The sequence below is a fragment of the Panthera pardus genome, unplaced genomic scaffold, assembly GCF_024362965.1.
Source record: "Panthera pardus isolate Hobbes unplaced genomic scaffold, ASM2436296v1 HiC_scaffold_2, whole genome shotgun sequence".
NCBI lineage: Eukaryota > Metazoa > Chordata > Mammalia > Carnivora > Felidae > Panthera > Panthera pardus.
Genome location: NW_026526765.1, coordinates 62472105 through 62494208, shown reverse-complemented (window position 1 = coordinate 62494208; position 22104 = coordinate 62472105). Strand labels below are relative to the sequence as shown.

Sequence of the window (22104 nt, the reverse complement as noted above, 5' to 3'; positions counted from 1 at the left end):
TGGACACCAAGTCCACATCCCACACCCCCACACTCGGGAGCCCCACACTGTGACACCAGCTGGGGCACTGATGGCCACCCCACGGGCCTTCAGAGCTGTCATTCAAACGCAGTTGCAATTTGAACTCTGCTCACTTGCCATGCGACACATTTGTTACTGTGCCTAGTACTGTCCTAGGTCTAGGGGACCCAGCAGCGACCACAGTACGGCAAGGCACTGGCAGCCTTGGGGGAGACTCAGAGACCTAGCTCTTAACCCCGGTCTCTGCTCTATCCCAAAAGGCCACTGGCTCCTTCCAAGGGAGACCTCCCTGCCTGGGTCCTTGGTGTCCGTTGTGGGCCTGAGGCCCACAGGAGGACCCTGGGCGGCGGTGGATGATACTGGCCAGCAGAAACCAGGTCTGCCGACACAGGGTACCTGGACAGAATGCACTAGCATTTTGGAAAATGAAAAGCCACCTCTGGGCCTCACTCTCCTCCTCTCTCCTCTTTCGGCATGGAGTGTCCTTAATAGAATCTTTAAGCCCTGGGCTCAAAAGCAGAGGTATGAGAAAACTCGGCCCCCAGCCCCAACAATGATGACAATACACCTGATTATTTGGCAATTTTGAGCAGGAGTAGACTCAATTACACTAGTCTCTGTTTGGGATTTCTAGGCACAGGACGATCTCCCCAGGAACCTTTCCAGACCATCTCCAGACCAACCAGAAAATTTTAGGCAAATCTCCTGTTTGGGGATGGAATTATTAGCCACTGACATTTAGAATGCTTACTAGCTGTCAGGGCATACATATGAATGACCCATCATTCTCGTTTTGCAAATCAGGAAAGTGAGGCACAGAGAGGTTTAGTAACTTGTGCAAAGTCACAGAGCTGACAAGTGGAACACTTGAACCCAGGCAGTCTTTCTCAGGAATCTGACTCTTCACCTCCATTTCTTCTCTATTAGGTTAAATCTAGTTGGCTTCTTGCAAGAATATCCTCACATTTCAGAGAGGTTCACAGGATGCCCGAAGCCCCGAACCCAACTCACCTCCCTGTCCAGGCCCTGGGCTCTGATCCCAGCTCATGCACCTCCCTACCCACTTATGGTCCCAGCACTCTGCCCAGCCCACCTTCTGCCTGTGGCCTGTTTCCTCCCAGACTGCTCTGTGCCCATAAGCTGGCCTATTAAGAACTAGGATGGAGGTCTCAAAAACTAAGGGGAGACTGCTGGGTACAAGGCAACAGGGAGTGGGGACGCATGCAGCCACTCCTTAGCGACAGCTACGTCTGCCACCTGGCCACTGAGGCCAGGGAGCCCCCACTTTTCTGGAGGCGATGATAAATCAGATTTTTATGTGAAATCCCCTAACTTGAAAATGCTGGCATTAAAGGGGCACCTGGGTGGCTCAGTCGGTTAAGTGTCCGACTCTTGGTTTCGGCTCAGGTCATGATCTCACGGTTCGTGGGATCAAGCCCCGTGTCAGGCTCTTGCTGTCAGCACACAGCCTGCTTGGAGTTCTCTCCCTGTCTCTACTGCTCCCCAGTTCGCATGCCAGCGTGCTCTCTCTCAAAACAAAATAAGTAAACTTAAAAAAAAAATGCTGGCATTTAATTCAGTTTTTTAAAAGAACGTGGGGATGAAGGAGTATCTGTGATGGGGCAGAATTCAACCCCCAGTGCTACCAGTTCAGTCTCTGCGTTAGCAAAGCAAGCCTGTCAGGAAGTTTCATAAACGGGGGAAGGAAAGACAGGGGCCATGACACTGAATTAGGACTTACTATGAGCCAGGAGCTGCTGGAGGGAGGTTCTCTCCTTAACTCTTCTCAGCAACCCTGGGGCAGGGGGTTGGGGGGGTGGGGGCGGTCAGGATTCATGTCCCCATTGTCAACCAGAAAGCAGGCTCAGAGAGATGAGGTGAGCTGCCCAAGGACACACACAGCGTGGGTGGACACGCCAGGATCCAAAGCCCAGCTGTCCCAGGTGCAGCATGCAACGGCAGTTCTAGAACAAGCTGAGTCCAGGGTGGCTGACTCGTCATGCTCCAGTGAGTACGGGTCAGGCAGAGGTCCAAGTGGGGGTGACGTGCCTGTGTGGCCCTGCTGCAAGGGGTCTGACCCAGGGCGGGGCAGAGGTGGGTGGGTGAGCCCTCTCGCACCTCCTTTGACTCAGGGTTAACTCAGCTCTGACAAACCACCTGGCTTTGAGTGTAACCCAGTTTTATAGCTTGGACAACCAAAGCTGAGTTGGAGAAAGTCGGGCAGGTCCGTGAGCGAAACCAGCCCCCTGCCACCTGGCTTGCTCTCAGGGCCCCTCAGCTCTCAGACTCTTGGGTTCCCCCAACTCCAAAACCAAGGGGCTGGCTCCATCCATCTCAAGGACCTCCCAGCTCCCATAGTTGCTGATTCTAATCAGCCTAGAACCTTAACACACACCACCGCTAGAGCAAATCACTTGACCTCAGTTGACGCGCCTGCAAAATGGGGAAGTAAAAGCCCCCGCTGCACGGGTTTCTTGTTAAGAAGCGAATAGGATAACCTATTTACGGCGTGTAGCACTGTGCCCCATGCCCAGGAGACACTCAGTAAGTTTACTTACTCAGTTTACGTCTACCATCACCTCACCCCTAGCTGTCTAGCACCTGCAGCTTCTCACTTCCCTCCTTCCAAAAACATCTGGCTGCAGAGAATAGCTTAGGTCTAGGTCTCTGTACCAGGGACAGAGGGGTCAAAACTCACGGTCGTGTCATTGGGAAGGGTCTGAGGGCTTAACTAGCACTCACCAAGATGCAAACACTCCTACGGCAAGCTAACAAAGATGGGATTCAAGTTCAGGAAAGCTGTGTTCCTGAGGCCCCTTTCCAGCTGTGTGAACCCTCTGAACCCCAGTGTCCTCATCTGCAGTGAAAACAATCATCTCCAGACCACGCTTCGTCATCTAAGGTCTTTCTAAACTCTTAAGTCCCTGAATCAGAACAGTGAAGCCTTCCTCGGGCTTTTCCCAGCCTACCTGATGCTAAGAATCACTGAGGACACTTCGAAAATGTAGACTCTTAGGCTCCCTCTGGACCAGACAAGGCCATGGGTAGGGACACAGAGCTGAGGTGACTAGGGAAACCTGCCCATTCTAGACTGAAATTGAAAATGGACAAGCTGAGCCTCCGGGGTCAGGTATCTAACAGAAGCATCATTTAGGGAAGGTCAGAAAGCCTTGAGTTCAGTTACTTTGCTAGCTGTGTGAGTTTGGGCCAAGCCCTCAACCGTTCTCAGCCTGTTTGTTCAAAATGCAAAGGATCAGGCTGAAGCCCCAAGCTGGGGTGAGCAAGGAAGGTCAGGTGTCCTCTCCCTCCCAACTTCCCCACCTCAGGTTCAGGGGGCTAACATGCCATTTCAAGCAAGTGAGCCAGTGAGGGCGGGGGATATCCGGTGGCCTCCCGTTAGGACCGGCAGCCGGCCACCCATTCCCACTTTGGGCAGGGCCTGAGTAATGTGTGTCGTCCCCATTCCTCAGGACATTCGGAAGGGAACGTTTTCCATTCTCACTGCTAGAGTCCTTTCAGACACACTTACACCGTCAGGAGAAAACTAGAAACTTCTCCAAATGCAGAGATAAGGCAGCAAAGCACCCAATCCCAGTGGAGCTGGACCCCTCTGCCAAGTGCTGGGGGACGGGGAGCCTCACCTTGTTTGGGGTTCTGAGCTGTTTCATGGACGGTATGAGGTGGTGAGAGCATGGGCCCCATCCCGAGACTTAGGATCTGACTCCAGTTGCACTGGCCCCCTCCTCCCTGCCTCTATTTCATTTGATAAATATTTTCTCAGTGCCTGCTGTGTGTAGACCCTGACCTCACCACCAGGACCCAGTGATGAGCAAACAGGTTTGGTCCCTGCTCTCAAGAGCTTAGACTCCATCCACACAGAATGTTAAATGACGAAGTGCACGCACAGATCATTACAACTGTGTTAAGTGATCTGAAGGACGTCTCCAGGTATGATAACAAGGTTCAGCCAGGGAAGGGGTGGGAGGCGACCCAAATCAGACTGAAGAGGCAGTCGAGGAGGATCTCTGTGGAGGTAGAGTGCCAGATGGCCAAGCTAATCTGGTTAGTTCCTCCTCCACAAAGTCTCTACTGCCCCATCTACTTGTCCTGCCTTCTCAGTACTCCCCACAACGGAGAAGAACTTTTTATGCCATTGTCGTCTGCCCATATCCCCCCACTAGCCTGGAAGTGTTACGAAGGTAAAGACAAAGTCAGTGTTGTTTTCCCTGGAATCTTCCCCAATAAGTCTTTAAATGAATGAATGAACAGATGGATGGATGGATGAATGAACCCCACTTCCCTGGGCCTCCACCTCCTCCTCTCCACTATGGGAATAACAATACCTTTTGGCCTCGTGCCTGGAGGCCCTGGGCACACTGCCTGTTCTCAATGGGCGGAGCTTGGTGTTGCTATAATTGAGAAGGGTGGGACATCAGGGGTGGGGAATTAGGAGAGGAAGCTGACACCTCTACTCTGTGAACAAATCACTCTGAGGACTCCGCCCCAGTCAAGAGGGCAAGACAACGTCAAACAGGCATGCCAGGACACACGGGGAGTCTTCCCTTCAACAGCACACAGCTAAGCAGTCCCCCAGGTGCCAGTACCAACTGATGCTGTCACCGGACAAATGTATTTCACCCACTGGGCCAGTGAGTGGGTGACGTTCCCAAACAGGCCCAGGCCGCCTTCTGATTTCCTGGCTCCTCAAAGCAGGCCTGGGAGGCTGGCACTCCTGTGCGAACACAGCCACGTGCACCAGGCAGGTGACAGAGAGCTGGGAGAGCAGCAGGAATACACAGAGCCCTGGCCCGGTACAGTCATACCTCTCAGAGGAATCCTTCCCTAACCAAGGACGGGAGCCAGGGACAGCGGAAGGAGCACTCAAATCTGCTGTATGGCCTTGGTGGCGGGGGGGGGGGGGGGGGGGGGGGGGGGGGGGGGGGGGATGGAGAGGGTCATGTCCTGCCCTGGGCATCAGTTTCCCCAGATCAAGGTGCAAACTGTAAAGTGGTAAGTGCTACGAGGTGAAAGGGTGCCTCTCATCCACCTCTCCCTGCACCAAGTTTTGGATTTGTACATATTGTGGGCTAGTTGTCCCCTAAGCCTGCATTCCCCGCCACAGGTGTGACCTAGGGTGATTTCAGATAACATTGGGGGGGGGGAGGGGAGGGGAGACCTGGCAGTTAGGTGGCATTAGACTTCACAGTGTGGTTAATCCCTGCTGAGCTGTCATTTGAATATTCTGCGAACACTGAAGAGGTCTCGGGCGGTGCTATTCCATGGGCAGCCTCTCATCTTTCCGGCACTGGCCAGTATCCTTTTTCTAACAGACTCGACAATTTTGGCAGACACAAGGTAGTGAGAACGGGACAACCCGGCAATTATTTGTCTCTACTTATGGCAGGGGATACTGTTCTGCCATTTTCTTTTCTTTTCTTCTTTTTTTAATGTTTTATTTATTTTTGAGACAGAGAGAGAGAGACAGAGCATGAGCGGGGGAGGGTCAGAGAGAGAGGGAGACACAGAATCCGAAGCAGGCTCCAGGCTCTGAGCCATCAGCACAGAGCCCGATGCGGGGCTCGAACTCACAGACTGCGAGATCATGACCTGAGCCAAAGTCGAACGCTCAACCGACTGAGCCACCCAGGCGCCCCTGTTCTGCCATTTTCAAAGATGTTATAAAGCTACCTCTTATAAATAAGAATATTAAGTTAAAAAACTGAATACTTTCGAGAAACGTTAAGTAAATAATACATGTTGTTTAGGAATATGCCCCCAAATTATGGACCTGGGACCAGAATGGTGGAAGGCTGAGAAGTAGTAGCTGGAGTTATGGCCTCAGCCAGTGACAGGCACATCTAAGCCCACCCTTTTCCTCCCAGCACCTCACCCACCTGGATCTCCTAACCATTCCCACAGCTATGTGGGTGCGGGTCCCCAGTTCAGGTGCCACATCCACACCTTCCACCTAGCCCTCCACATCCTTCTCTCCCCCGTGCCAGGCCTGGGAGAGAATCCAACACACCCTTGGGGAAGACAGAGCCACAAGATGGAAGGAACCTGGGTCTCTGGGAACCTGTGAGGGGCAGAGCATCCCCAGCTACGCTGGGACTTTACATGAGTGAGAAATGAACTTCTGTTGCATTAAATCACTGTGATTTTCAGGTTGTTTATGGAGTGTAACTGACTCAGGCTGATATAAAGAAGCCATCTCTAGTCCAATCTCCTGACAACCTGGAAATCTTCTATGACAGTCTATTTCCTGGTGTTTTCCTGTAACAAATAATTACTGAGCACCTAACAGATGCCAGGGGTCTTAGGGGTTTTACAGAGACAAGCTCAATTAGGCCTCATGACAATCCTGGGAGCCGCACACTACTGATTATTTGCAGTTATGACTGATAACTTGCCTTGCAATGAGGCAAATGAGGCTCAGAGGTGTGAAGCATCTTGCCCAAAGTCAAACATGTAGGAAGCAGTGCAGCCGAAAATTGAACCCAGGACTGTTGGAAATAGACAAAGCCCTTCCTTTGCCACAATGCCATGTGCCTCTGCAAAGCGCATCACCCGGGGAATGCCATGTCCTATGTGCCAGTCCCTAGGCTGGGTCCTGCAGGAGAGAGCACAAGTGTGACACTGTCACAGCCTGCAGTCCTTTGAGCCAGAGAGGAAGGAGCAAGGGAGGCATGTAGCAGAGAACCAGAGGGTGAGAGGAGGGGCTGGTATGGTCAGGGAGGGCATCGCCACTCAGGAAGAAGAGGAAGGGCTTCCTGGAGGAGGTAGTGCTTAAAGCTGGCTGAGGGGGGTGGGTGAGATTTCAGCTGGTGGAGACAAATGGGGAGATGCTGTCTCATCCAAGCCAACAGCCACCTCCTGGATCCACAGGAATTGGCTCAGGACAAACCACCACCCTGTGTACTGTTAGGGGGCCTAGAAGACTGTGAGACAAGTCATTAAAACACCTCCCTGCACGGAATGAAATACTCCTAGTGCTTTCAAGCTTTCTCTTACAGGCCTCGTTCTTAGCTCTTCCTTCAAAGCTCCTGGGGTCTAAGGGAAAGAGTGGATCATGGTGTCAGACTGCTCCAAACCATGCTGATACCTCTGACCTCCTCCAACGTGACAGGTGGTTCCCAATGCAATGCCCTTCCCTACAGGGGGCCAACTCCACAGTGAGGAAGGTAGAGAAAAAAGACTGCTGATCAAGAGGAACCTAGGGGGCTCAGTCAGCTGAGCGTCCGACTTCAGCTCAGGTCATGATCTTGCGGCTCATGAGTTTGAGCCCGGCATCGGGCTCTGTGCTGTCAGCTCGGAGCCTGGAGCCTGGAGCCTGGAGCCTGCTTTGGGTTCTGGGTCTCCCTCTCTCCCCTATTCGTGTTCTGTCTCTCTGTCTCTCTCTCTCTCAAAAATAAATAAAACTTTTTTTTTTAAAGAAAAAAAACAAAAAGAAAAACAACACAGGGGTGGCCTGGCAATGCTGCCTGACCCAGCTGAAGGCCAACACCCCCACTGACACCACGTGGTACCCCGGAAAGGATGCACTGAGAAAGGCACGCCACCCATAACCCAGTCTGATCATAAGAACACAGCAGACAAATCCAGACTGGAGGACATTCTTGAGGACACCTGGACAGTGCTCCTCAAGGCTGCCAAGGCCATGAAAGACAAGGACTGAGGAATTGTCTTCAACCAAAGGAGATTGGGGAGACGTGACCACTGGATGCAACGTAGGATCTTGGATTGAATCCCAGCGCAATGAAAGGACATTAATAGAAAACAGGTGAAATCCAGATAAAGTTCAGATTTTAGTTAATAATATACGGATGTCAACTTTTTAGGCATAACAGATGTGGTAATGTTTGGTGTGAACCATGGGGAGAGCTGGATAGGGTATGTTTATGGGGGTCCATACTATGTTTACAAATTTTCTGGAAGTCTAAATTATTCCAAAATAAAACAGTGTGTTTAATTTAAAAGAGAAAGGGAAAAGCAAATGCCAGAACTAAAACAAGTCTCATGAGTTTGGGGGCTGGGGGGAGGATTTCTCTGTTTGGCCCAGTGCTACATCCCCAGCTTCTAGAACAGGGGCCTGGCGCACAGTAGGGCCCCAATAAATATGTTCAATGAACAAGTGACTCCGCCTCTACAGTCCACTCCTGCCTCTGACAGGGGCTCCAGAGACCAGCTCCACTCGCTCCCCACAGGAAGGGCTGCACCCCTCTGCTTGGCTCCCCAGCAGTGGCTCACTGGTGGTAATCTCCTGCCCACAGATGCATATGGTGACAGGAAATGATCACCCAGGTCCAGCCTCCTCTCCAGTGACCCGGAGCCCCTCCAAGGCTTCCAAAGAAATGAACTGTAAACACAACTAACTAGATGGCAGGAAACATCAGGTGTGTCCATGGAGAGGCCCCAAGAAATTCAAGAAACTCGCCTTCAGGACACAGGAGGGTTGTTAAGAAAGCCAGCTCTAACACAGAGATGGGCTGTGTTACCCACAGATTGTGTGACCTTGGCCAAGTCCTGTCCCTTCTTTTTGCCCAGCATCCTCACCAGGCAAACGGGAATAATAAGTGGTTCTTCCTCGATGTGAGGATCAACTGAGGGCATCCAACAAAGGCCTTTAGCCTGGCACTTGAAAAACGGGGACTACCATAGGCACGGCTGTTACCACAGCACAGCCCTGGGAGGTCACGTGAAAGATACAGCCGGTGATCTGGAGCAAGTTGAGCTCTGGCCTGCCCTGGGACCACCGGAGCGGAAAGTCCAGGCCACAGGCGGAGCCAGCAGCGTCGTCCCAGGACCATCCACTGGGGGGAAGCCCCGTGGTCCAAGGCTGCCTCTGCCCAAACCCATGGGTCCCTCACTTCTCTGCCTTGGGCTCCAAGGCCAGGTCCCATAGACCACCTCTGAGAGTCCGGGGGCTCTGCCCCAAGCCCTGTCCACCCAGCTAGTGCGTGGTCACACTGCTGTGTGTGACACACACAGGTTGCGTGCTGTCAGCCACAGGCCACTGTCGGCCCTAGGAAGGTGTGGATTTGGCCCAGTATCATGTTCAACAAAAATAAAACTGGAAATGCTTACGAGCCATTTTCCCACAACTTCTAAGATTTTCATCCTTTCCTGAGACACTGGGCAATGTGAGGAGCAAAGAACCCCAGAGCTACACTGGAGCTGCCCCTTCCTGATGGGAGGGCTGCTCTCCCGTGGGCCCCAGTGCACAGCACATCACCCACCGAGCTACCTGCCTGGGCCCCGGAGGCTTCCGGGCATGCCACCAACCCCTTTCTCTCTCACCACAGGTCAATGCCTTGGTGTCTGGGGTCACTGTGTGGGTGCCACTGAGACAGGGGCAAGCTCTGGGTCAAATCACCCCAGGGGTTCTCACATGAGCGTGTCACTGGCCCTGAGGTTTCATGGTGTGCCCCCACCAGATGACCCTCTGCTGGGGTCTCCCAGGGCTTGGCGAGGAACCTGAGGACAGGGCTGCAGATGAGATCACGAGGAGGGAGACATGCTCCATTTTCTAGACACACTTGTCTCACGTTCCACACGAGTGCATCTTGTCCTCACGACCACCCTGCAAGGAAAGTGTGGGTGCCCTAGTTTGCAGAGGAGGAAAACTGAGGTTCATGGACGCCAAGTATCTCGTCTAGGGTCCCCCAGCTAGTAAACGCGGGAAAGGCATTCGAATCCACACAGATCTGCCAAATGGACCCACCGTGGGCCGTCCTCAGAGGGACTCAGTGCAGAAAAACACTCTGCAGGGGCGGCCAGGGGCGGTGCACCATGGAGCACTTTCTCCTGAAGATGTGGAGACGCTATCCATGAAGATGTTCTTGGACCCAGCAAAACCTCAAAACAGGCCAAGTATCACCAGGGTCTCCCAAAGGTCTTAAGGGACATCTTGGCTAAATTCTACATGCCAATAACTGCTGGCATGGAAGTGAGACAGAAAAGAGGACAGAAGACCGAGGGGAGAACCATACAAATTAACAATGGCAAAGTATCAGCTAGGCAGGAAGGGCGGCATGTGGTGAAGTACCCTGGCTCTGGAATCAGACCCAAGTTCAAGTCCAATACTGTACTTCCTCAGCTGTGTGCCCTGGGCCAGTCATGTCCCAGCTGTGAGCTGTGGCTTCCTGTTTTAAAACTGAATAGGGGCACCTGGGTGGCTCAGTCGGTTGGGCGTCCGACTTTGGCTCAGGTCACGATCTCGCGGTCCGTGAGTTCGAGCCCCACGTCGGGGCTCTGGGCTGATGGCTCAGAGCCTGGAGCCTGCTTCCGATTCTGTGTCTCCCTCTCTCTCTGCCCCTCCCCCATTCATGCTCTGTCTCTCTCTGTCTCAAAAATAAATAAAACGTTAAAAAAAAAAATTAAAAAAAAAAACTGAATAAAGATGGGGTGTCTAGGTGGCTCCATTTGGTTTTGGCTCAAGTTAGGATCCCAGGATCACAGAATCGAGCCCCACGTTGGGCTCTGTGCCAAGCATGGAACCTGCTTGAGATTCTCTCTCTCTTTCCCTCTGCTCCTCTCCCCTGATTGTGTGCACACTATCTCCCTCAATTAATAAAAAAAAATAAAAATAAAAAAAAAAATAAAAGGATGCCTTGGTGGCTCAGTCAGTTGAATGTCCAACTCTTGATTTTGGCTCAGGTCATGATCTTGAGACTCATGAGATAGAGTCCCACATTGGGCTCTGTGTTGACAGCATGGAGCCTGGTTGGGATTCTCTCTCCGCACCCCTCCCTGTTTCTCCCTCTCTTCTGTCCCCCACCACACATGCACGCTCTTTCTCTCAAAATAAATAAACCTGAAAAAAACCAAAGTGTGCAGTTCAATCGCTTTAAAAATAAATAAGTAAAAAATAAAACTGAATACAGGCAATAATTAACAGAGCAAAAAGGCAACTTTGTCACCAGGAGAACATTTGTGGGCCATAGATCTAAAAAAGGGGTTAATATCCAAAATACAGAAGAAACTCTTTCAACTCCTACAGCAAAGCAAAACAGACAAATGAGCAAACAAATAACCTGACCTAAAAGCTGGGCAAAAAACTTAAATCAACGTTTCTTTCAAGAAGATATTCAAATGGGGAACAGGGTCTATGAAGAGCTGCTCAACATCACTGAGCATCAGGGAAATGCAAATCAAAACCACAACGAAATATCACCTCACACCTGTTAAGATGGCCATTGTCACACGGTAGGTGTTGGCAAGGATGTGGAGAAAAGGCAGCCCTCATGCACTATTGGTCGGAATGCAAACTGGGGCAGCCACTGGGGAAACAGTATGGAGACTCCTCAAAAAATTAAAAATAGAAATACCATAGGATCCAGTAATCCTGCGACTAGACTGGGTATTTACTCTAAAGAACTGAAATCAGGATCTTGAAGAGATATCTGCACCCCCGTGCTCACTGTAGCGTTATTTACGGTAGCCAAGATGTGGAAACAACTTCAACTGTCCATGGACAGATGGACGGTAAAGAAAATGTGGTATAGATGTACAGTGGAATATTATTCAGCCTTAAAATCCTGCCACATGCAACAATATGGATGAACCTTGAGGGTGTTACGCTAAGTGAAACAAGCTAGTTACGGAAGGACAGATAGACACGAATCCACTCACATGAGGTATGTGACACCATTAAACTTATAGAAATAGGCAGTAGAATGGTGGGTGCCGGGGCTGGGGAAAGGGGGAAACGGGGAGGTGTTCTTCAAGGGGTAGAAGGTCCCAGTCACATAAGATGAGTAAGTTCCAGAGGTCTGCTGAACAACACTGTGCCTATGGTTAACATTACTGCACACTTAAAAATTTGTTAAGAGGGTATATCTCACCTTAAGCATTCTTACCACATAATTTTCAAAAAACTGAATTAGTTGCATCCCATACAGTGATAGCATGCGCGTTTCCTAGGGTGACAGAACGGTTCTGTATCCACATGAGGGCAGGGGTGACTACATGATGTAAGGTCTTGAATTTCATAGAAGAGTACACAAAAAGAAAAGCCAGTTTTTCGGTATGTTAATTAAAAAAAGAAAATAAATTGCTAATAATACTAATAATTGTATCTCGTGGGGCCAGGGTGACTTAAGTCCAGTGACGGGCCCAGCAGAGTCCTCGCCCATCACAAGCTGAGGAACCGTCAGGCACAACTAGTGAAATTAGCATTGCCTCCTTTCCTCCTCCAAAGAGATTCTAGCCCCTAGCCTCGAATGCAAGAGAGAAAAGTTAATGCCATGGAGGGGCTGCCACAACATCAGGACCCAATGTTTCAGGGATTGTGACTGTACTTTGGTTTCATGATGGCCAGGCCTCTCGTCTCCAATAGGGTTTCCACCTTTTGGAGAGACAGAACATTTGATCCATTTTAAATGGATCTTGCTTCCTGTCCAGCTGTGCTGCCCAGTAGGCTGTAGGAGGGAGGAGCTCAAGGGGAGGACTACAGTATCAGGGGTACGCTGGTCCCCAGGGCCCCTTGATCCACCGGCTGTGGGATCCATCATCTCTGAGGTCGATTTCCCCGGACGGAAATCAGGCATAATAACGCTTCTGCCTCAGGGAGAGTAGATTTGCAAAGCACCTATGTATCCCCTAGCTCTCGACAGTACGGGGAACCTTGAGTTTCTCCTGCCTCTCCCAATGGACAAGACTTTTTAAAACAAATACATGCTAGTGTTAGAGGGTTTTTTCCTGTCCTATACTTTTCCTGCATATACAACCAATGTAATTAAGCTAACAGACCTGAATGTTCAAGTGGACAAGAGACAATTAGGCTAATTACTACTTCCTTAAAGGATCAGTTAGGGCTGTCTCCCACACTATCTTTGAGAAAGGGTACTGGGTGCCCCATGAACAACACGGTGGCTTGGACAATCAGTTTGGCAAAAGCTGCGCTGAACCAAGTGACTTGGTCTCCCCTCACTCAGGATTTCTTAGCATCTTTAGAAAGGTACATGCGTGTTGTGAGTCCACAGGCGGGGGGGCACAGTACGGAGCACTGACTGAGAGGGGCTGTGTCAAGTCAGGCATCCAGAGCAGGGCTTTGGCAACCTTACCACACATCCAAAGCACCTGGGGGTCTTATTAAACCACAGATGCACATTCGGGGTGGGCACTGAGATTCTGCATTTCCCACAGGCTCCTGGGTGACGCTGAAGCTGCTGGTCTGGGGACCACACTCTCAAGAGCAAGGACATCAGTGGAAAAGTAAGACCACTTATTGACCACTTTACTGGTGAGGAACAGTCCCAACATAGGGAAGTGACTTGCTGAAGGTCACATAGAAGTGACAGGTGGGACTAGATCCGCTCCCCAGCCTTCCCTCCAAGTACCTACTCCACCCTCTGGCTGCCCTACAGCTCTTGGCCCTGCTCCCCACTAGTTCTCTGATTCTGAGCAATTTTCCTAGTCTCGGTTGTGCGCTGGAGTCATGTGAGGGTCTTTAAACTATACAAATGCCTGGGCCCCTCCCCCTCAGATCCTGATTATTGGGTCTGAAGTGTAGCCTGAGTTGGGGAATTGTTTTAAACTCTGCCAGTGATTCTAATGCAGAGCCAGTGTCGAGGATCACTGAGGCAGAGGTGAGCATCACCCCAAATGCCCTCCTCACGCCCTGCCTGCCCCTCTAATGCCTGATGTAAACAGCCCAGCAGCAACTCCAAGACAAAACGTGAAAGGATTACCAGATGGGAAGTGGCACTTAATGAGGCCACAGCTGGCTAAAGCCCCGTCTCAAGACATTAGGTATCATAGTCAGGAATCCAAACTGCCTTGAGAGGACAGATTTTTCCATCTTAGCCTATGTCCAGGTGAGCAGGTAAACTGATGTTCTATGCTTTAAAGCCCCAGTGGCCAAAGTGGGAAAATCTGGACCCTCCAGAGTGAGATGCTCTAAGTTAGTGCAAGACCCTTTAACTGGCAACTTTAAAGACAATTTCCAAATCAGGTGTCAGACCAAATGAGGCTGGTAAAAAAAAAAAGGGGGGGGGGGGAAGCTAGTGACTTTAAGCTTTTTAATAAGCACTGTAGGGAAAGAATTAGAGATGAGAAACCCAATGAATCCAGTTAAAGGAGATATCCATTCTCTCTGCGCTTGGTGAACGGAAGGGGAAAAGCTTGAGAGAGGAGCCTACAGCATACAAGTGGGGCTCTGGAGCCCGACGGCAGCATTCCACCCCGAGCATCTTCTGCTGACCCACATTGTTCCTGAACTCTGCTGCACCTCAAGTGGCTTAGCTGTAAAGTGGGACAGCAACGGGGTCTGCCTTGTAGGGGTGCTGTGGGATTAAATGAGTGGATGCACATAAGATCCTTAACAACAGTGTCAGGCACTAGGAACTGCTCCATAAACACAAAACACTGGCTTGATTTTCACATCGTTTTTTCTCTGGTCTAATCATTTCCCTTTTGACCTCATTTTTAAGCCTGTGTGTATATGTGTGTGTGTGTGTGTATCCTTTTAATTTACTTTTGAGAGAGAGACAGAGAGAGAGAGAGAGAGAGCATGCCCGTGAGCGGGACAGGGGCAGGGAGAGTGGGAGACAGAATTCCAAGAAGGCTTCACACTGTCAGCACAGAGCCTGACGCCAGGCTGGAATTCACGAACTGTGAGATCATGACCTGAGCCTAAACCGAGAGTCAGAGGCTTAACCGACTGAGCCAGCCAGGCACCCCAGCCCATTTATATTCTTTAAAAATTGATGTAAAGTATGTTTCTGTCAGTTTCCTCGAGTAATTTCTGGAATGAGGCAGGATAAAAATACAGACACTCATGATAACTACTATATGCTGAGTGTTAACTACGTGCTCAGAGCCCCCTGTGGCAGCTAGGGCTTAGCTTGGTATGGGGAGTGAGGAGGGCTCAGGGTCTGCAGGGCCCCACTCAGACAAAGCCACATGAGGAGCTAAGGAATTCATATTTGATCCTCAGAGCAACGGGCCTTGTTTGAAGGTTGAAACCAGGACATGAGAAAATCAGGTTAACTGTGGAAAGCTCACTGTAAAAAAAAAAAAAAAAAAAAAAAAGGTCAACTTTGGGAAGCTCATTCAGGGTTCCTGAGGAAGTCTGGGGTCTCCTGGAGGGATGCCAAGGTAGGAGGCAATGGAGGCCAAACCAAGGCACCGCAGCAGGGCTGGCTGGCATCACGGGCGTGTGACCTACACAGTCACATAGGGTCCCATGCTCCGAGGGGTCCACGCTTATTTTAATGTTCTGCTGTGGCTGTCCTGAAATTCTCAATACGTTTCCAACAAGAGGTTATGCCATTTTCATTTTGCACAGGGTCCCACAAATTATGTAGCTGGCCCTACCTTGCAGGGATACTTCGTTTGCCCCTACGTCTACACTACCAGGTGAGGCAGTGAAGGTTACTTGTCTTTAAAATGAAGAAGCGGAGGCTCTGAGAAGGTAAACCGGCCCACGGCATAGCTGGTCAGTGACAGGGCAGCAGCATACCCAGGTCTTGGGGTTTCAACTTGGGGGCCTCCACTGTGGGAAAGTGGCCACCTCTGCCTCTCAGAAAGCAGTGCTCAGGCTCGTCCGGGCCTGGGCTGCAGGAACTGCCTTCCACCCCCACCCAAGGCTGAGCTGACCCCTGCCAGCCGGAACTGGGTATGGTCAGAGCCAACGCCCACGGATCTGGGTCCACAAGGCCAGTTCCACAACAGCAACGGGCCAGCGATTAATGAAACAATTCACCAGGAGCAAAGCAAACACAAGTAATCTTTGCAGTCCCAGGATCCCTCCTCTCCCAACCCCCAAAACCAATTTAGAGCCAATTCAAGGAAGGAAGGGGGAGAAAATTCTCCACCAATAGCTCAAAATCCGCCTAGTAAAGGAAGAGTTGACGTATCAAAGCACACCATGTCTTTGGCTTCCTTGACAGACTCTGAGAGGCATTTCCACGGATGAGTTTGGCCCAGGTGCTGTTCCAGGCACTGGAGTTACAACAGAGAATAAAACAGATAAAAATCTTTGCCCTAAGGAGCTCATATTTTAATGGCAGGGAGAGAGAGAATAAGCATAATAATTAAGTGAATTATACAGTGTTAGGACATATAGGTGCTTACATGAAATAACACAAATGATGAAAATAGCAGCCAAAATTTATTGGGTGCTTACTCTGTGTCTAAATGCTTTACACACATTGACTCATTTAATCCTCTCAACAACGGATATTGTTCTCATGCCCATTTCACAGACAGAATACATAGGAGGTAAGTTGTGCAAGGTCCCACATGCAATAAGAAAACAAGAGTACTGATAAGAAAGGGCAGGAGACTGCCATTCCCCCCAGCCTCTTCCTGATTCTGGTTGGTTTTAAGGCACCACAGCAGGCAGGAAGCCTGGATTTCTTCCAGGCCTTGAACTGGGAGAGGGGGTCCAATCACAGGGCCCCTTTCTACTCCCCCACAGTTCTTAAGAGATCTAACAGGGCTGTGGGACCCTCCAAGCACTCCCTTTTCTCCCAGAGCTAAGGCTTTGGAGCTAACAGCCCAGAGTGCAAATCCCAACTCCACCATCTCACCAGTATATGGCCCTGGGCAAACAGCTTCTACCTGGCAGCCTCCCTTTCCTTTGATTTAAAATGAAGATGAAAACTCCCTCTCACAGGTGACAAGGGAACAGACATCAAGTCTGGACCCTGCAGTGCCTATACAGGGGTAGATGCCCCAAGCATCCTGGTTCATAACATGCCCCCACTCCTGGGCCCCACAATGCTCTCCTCTTTTCTCTCCAGTGCTGAGAGGGCATGGCCACATGTCACCCAGCTCTGTACTGTGGGCCACGTGGCAGAGGGCTGAGCACGGTAAACATCTGATGAACACTGAAGAGGAAGAAGGTATGTGGGGTGGTGGAACCTTCCTTAGAAACTGAGCCCTGGAGTTAATGGATCTTAAAAAGTGCGGGTTGCTAGGCAGAAATGTCTTGTCCTCCAAAGTGCAAATGCAAAGTGGTGAAATCTATTCTCAACATTCTGTGGTAAGCCCAAGCCCTCAAGAAAACTTATTACAACACCTCATTTAGCTGGGGTCCCCGTGGCACCGGGGCACTCCAAATCTCCAACTCAAGGGGCACCAGGTCAGAAGCTGTTAGTGACCTGGGACCCTGGCCCACCCTTCAGGCTAGTTCTCATGAGGTCCAAGGCAAGACCCTCAACCTGGAGCCTCAACTTCCTTCTTTTAAGATAAGGGGCTAGGTACAGAGTGACAGGATTAAGTGACCCAAAGCAGTGATTTATCCAACAAAGTCAAAATCACCGGAACCTACTAAATCACATGGGGACGGGGGAGGGTGTGTGTGGGAAGGTCAGGAATCTTTATTATCAAAGGACTGACCCTGAATTCCATCAGAGGGAATTTCTTTGTTTGAAACCGCCCTGGGTCTGCAAGCATTTGTCTGAGACCCTAGTGCGAACCTCTAGGCTTCATGGAAGGGGCAGGAAGCTGGCAGATGTTTTCTAGATGGCATCGGTGCCCAGGACAGGCTAGAGTACCACAACAGCCAATGCATAAGGGTCACCGCCAGGCTTTTCCTTCTGGGAAGACTGTCACTTTACCCTGATTTCACTCACACCTGTAGGGAGGGAAAGGGCAGGTGAGGAGGGAGACAGTTCCCTCCTGCGAGGCATTAGAATCCCTATTTGTGGATGAAGAAATGACCTCATGGAGAAGATCCTCATCTACTAACATCCTCCTCCTGGGCTCTAAACCCTACAGCAGGCTCTGACTTAAGCGCTTCTCATGCATTCAGTCCTCGCAGGTGAGGACCTTATTTTAGCCCCAGTCTGCAGGTGGTAAATTTTAGAGATACTGAGAGGGTTCAGACACTCGTCCAAGTTATCCCACCACAGAGCCAAGGGGAGGTCTGAATCCAGAGCCTTCGCCCCTAACTTCTAGAATATACGGAGCTGCTCAGTGGAGGGAGCAGAGCCAGGATTCTAATCCAGCTCTTCTCCTACACTAAAGTCCTGCCATTTTCCTGGCCAAACCCCCCAAAGTGTGTCTGCCTCAGGCCAGGGCATTCCCTGGGGCTCCATACCTCAAGGGAAAGCCTGGTTGGAGACCTCTTCCGAGGCAGGCTTCCAGAAGGCCTAACCCAGCACAACGTGGACCATGAGGCAGCTGGACCCTACAAAGAACCCATTGTAGTGACTGCAGAAAGCCCAGGCCAGACCAGGCTGGGTCCTCTGGGGAGCCCTGCCCATGACTCCTGGCCTCCTCCCCTTCCCATGGTGCCCCCATACCCAGAGAACAGGACCCGGACTGGCAGAGGCCTCCTGTGTTGCCCAGGCTGGGGCAGCCTCAGACTATGGAAACCTAAAACCCTCCAGCTGCTGCCAGGCGGTATGGGGCTGCAGACCCCTGTGGACTCACTGGAGGTGCCCCGGACGCACCTGTCAGCAGGGGCAGGGGCCACGAAAAGACTCCACGGACGGACGGCAGGAGGGGGAGGGCTCGTTTGTTCCCATCGGGGGTAGGGAGTTAATCTGTTTCCCAGAATGGGGGTGGAGATGCGCGTTTGAGTGGTGTGGGGCCAGGCTGAGGAGGGGGCTCGGCGGAGGGGAGGGATGGGCGGCCCGGAGGTGGATGGCTTTGCCAGCCGCTGCACCGGGGGGGCCCTCCGCGGTTCCGGCCGGCTTTGTGTGCTGCAGGGGTCCCGCCCCAGGTCCCCGAGGGCCTGCCGAGGCATGCACAGGGCTGGGGGCCGCTTCTGCGTGCCGGCAAGAGGGGTCCGCGTCGTGCCCGGGCACCCCCTGTGTCCGCGGTCGCCACACTCACCTCCTGAAGTCAAAGGGCATCGTGCCGCCGCTGCCGGGGGTGGGAGCGCTGCAGGCCAGGTGGGCCGCGGCGCCGCGTGGGTCCCAGCCCGCTGCCAACGCCTCCTCCGGCTGCCCCGCCCCCGCGGGCCGCCCACCGCCCCAGACACCCGCCGCTCGCCTCCCGCCGCCGGGAAGTGACGCTCCGCGCAGCCCATTGGGCGCTGTCCACCGCCCCCCGCCGCCCCTTCCGCCGCCCGGTTAAAGGGGCCCGCGGGCGCGTAGGGGGAGGGGCCGACCTTTTGGGGCCGGGGCAGGGAACCCACAGAGACGCGTTTCTTCCTTCGAAGCCCCCACTGTGTTTTCCTTCACTTTCTCTCTGTGGCCTCGGGCAAACCTCAGCCTCTCAGAGCCCTGTTGCATTTGCAAAACGGTTTCCTTGAGTTGTAAGGATTAAATTGAATGAATGATCCAGATTTGGGTCGCGCACAGCGTCTAGCTCTGTGACAGGAGGAGATAAGGCAATCCTAGATTTATAAAGTGAACCCACCATCTGTTTCCCTGCTGTGCCTCTCTGGGAAAGACACTTGGCATCTCTGAGCCCCCACCCTTTCCACGTATGCACAAAGAGACTGATGGCATTTGAGGGGCATTTTCCTGGGGGTCAGATAAGAAAGTTGGGAGACTGGCTTAGTGCAGTGCCTGGCACATGATATGGGCACAATCACCCGAAGTGACTGTGGTGGACCAGATAGCTGCCTCTGCCTGCACCTTCTGTTTATGGTTCATTCCAACGGTATTCATTGAGAGCCGGCTGTGAGCCAGGTCCATGCAGGACATGCTGGTTGTCTTAGGCAGAGCAAGATTTGCCCAAGTCTGTGACCTGGCCCAGGGCAGACCTCTCTGAGCCTCAATTTCATCCTGCAAAATTCACACATAGTCAGCACCTCCCTCCAGGATTGGTGGATTAAAAGAGTTGATAGTTGAGGTAACACAAGACTGGTGTAGAGGAAACTAATTCCGAACTTCCCCTGGGGTTCTATTGCTGGCCCCACCTCCAAGGTTTCAGTCATAGGGCTTGAAAAATCCCAGGGGAGGAAGGTGGGGGTTCGTGTTCTAAAAGCAGGACCAGAGGGCAGTTTCCTCATCTATAAAAAGAGGTAAATCATGGTACCTGGTTCCTCTGGGAGGATTCAGAATGCACTGTGACAGCACTATGGGTGGGGGGTGAACCAAAATCTTCCCCTGGAGCATACAGTACAGCCTGACCAGTTATCTCTTCCTCCCTTTGACCTCCAGCATTACCTTCCTTCCTTCCTTCCTTCCTCCCTTCCTTTTTCTTTCTTTCTTTCTTTCTTTCTTTCTTTCTTTCTTTCTCTCTCTCTTTTCTTTCTTTCTTCTTTCTTTCTTCTTTCTTTCTTTCTTTCTTTCTTTCTTTCTTTCTTTCTTTCTTTCTTTCTTTCTTTCTTTCTACAAGTGGCCTGGCACTTTGAAGTGAAAGAAGGACATCAGCCTGAACTGGAAGTCTGGGGGTAGCAAGAAAGGTGAAGGGGCCTTGAGTGGCCTGCCACGGGGCCACTCTACAAGTGGCCTGGCACTTTGAAGTGAGACAAGGACATCAGCCTGAACTGGAAGTCTGGGGTAGCAAGAAAGGTGAAGGGGCCTTGAGTGGCCTGCCACGGGGCCCAGACCACTATTTGTGGGGCCTCAGCCCCAACCTATTGAATCAGGTTGCATTTAAAAGCATGATCTCCAAGAGATTTGTTGGCACATTTAAGTTTCAGAGGCACTGCTATAAAGACCTTGCTCCCTGCAAGCAGACTGGGGTGGGGTTTACATTGGCTATTCCTTTTGCCTGGAGTACTTTCTTCTTTGTGTTCCACCCTGTTTATAGGGGCAATGTCTCCCAATATCTGTTCTCCCTTTCTTCAGGACTGTTAGCCATGTGGACAGAGCCCAGACTCTGGAGCCACACCTCATGGGTTCATGTTCCAGCATGTCCACTTATTGAGTTATTTTACATCTGTCTCTCAGTTTCCCCATCCATAAAATGGGGACAATAGTAGTACCTTCTTCACAGATTTGTTAGGAGGGTAAAATGAGCTGATATAATTTTTTTTAATTAAAAAAAGAAGAAGAAGAAAAGAAAGGGGTGCCTGGGTGGCTCAGTCAGTTGAGCATCTGACTTTGGCTCAGGTCATGGTCTCGTGGTTCGTGAGTTCAAGCCCCACGTGAGACTCTGTGTTGACAGCTCAGAGCCTGGAGCCTGCTTCGGATTCTGTGTCTCCCTCTCTCTCTGTCCCTCCCTCACTCGTGCTCTGTCTCAAAAATAAATTTAAAAAAATTAAAAACATTAAAAAAAAAGAAATGAGTTGACATATGTCAAGGACTTAGGACAGTGCCTGGTACAGAATAATGCAAGGTGGGGTTGACTATCATTGCTATTTTTGCATGGTGATGGAGCTCCAATTTTTGGCTGGGCATATGGGTTCTCAGAATGAAAGTTGCATTTTTCAGCTCCCCTTGCACCTAGGTATGGCCTAGTGACTAAGTTCTGACCATTGATATGTAAGGGGAAGCATCTATGGCAGCTTCAGGGATACTTGGTATATATTATCCTCTGTCTCGCTTTTTCCACATAGCTGCCCAGAATGTGGATGCCACCATCGTGGACCACGTGAAGAAGGTCATGCAGAACAGAGCAACAGGATAGAAGGAGCCTGAGTCCCTGTCACTGAGTGGCACAGTACCTGTCCTTAAACACCTCCCCGGATGTCTAAGCGAGATATAAATATCTATCTTATATAAGCCACCTTTATTTTGGATTTTCAGCTGCTTACACCTGAACCTAATGCTGATGCACCTGCCTCAGACTAGTTAATTACTTGGAAGCTCAAATATTATATATAGAATCATCCAGGTTCTTCCCCACTATACGTTTGCATGGCACCAGTTTTCCTGGGGAAACCGTGTCACAATTTGTGATTACATTATCGTTAATTGGCTAATGTCAACCTCCCCATCTTGACTGGAAGCTCTCCGGGGAGCACGGATGTCCGTTGCTCATTCTTGTATCCCAGCACCCAGCCAGAGCCTGCACGCGGTAGGGGTGCAATGCCTCTGTGTCAAAGGCTGGATGGAGGCTTCCCAGGGAAGTAGGCTTTCCCACAGAACAGAGGGGCTGGGGAAGGGAGCACATCCACAAGGATCTCTGTGGAGACTGTTAGGGTCTGTAAGCAGACCAGGCTGCCAGTCCCAGATGATCCATCCACCCAAAAGACAGTGGGAGATAGGGCTAAGGAAATCCGACTGTGCT

At 51.1% G+C, this 22104-nt stretch overlaps 1 protein-coding gene and 1 long non-coding RNA gene across 2 annotated transcripts in view; one reads left to right on the top strand and one right to left on the bottom strand.

Moving 5' to 3' along the window:
* Positions 1-18288, bottom strand: part of ERGIC1 (endoplasmic reticulum-golgi intermediate compartment 1) — a 101480-nt gene extending 83192 nt beyond the window's left edge. The window contains exon 1 of the mRNA XM_019450328.2: positions 18071-18288. Coding sequence (XP_019305873.1) covers positions 18071-18273 — 203 coding nt within the window. The 5' untranslated portion in view covers positions 18274-18288. The remainder of the gene's footprint in view (positions 1-18070) is intronic.
* A 1555-nt stretch (positions 18289-19843) lies between these two features.
* LOC109267511 (uncharacterized) lies at positions 19844-21600 on the top strand. Its single transcript, XR_002080139.2, has 2 exons — positions 19844-19948; positions 21431-21600. It is a non-coding gene; the product is annotated as an uncharacterized LOC109267511 (long non-coding RNA).
* The last annotated feature ends 504 nt before the right edge of the window (positions 21601-22104 follow it).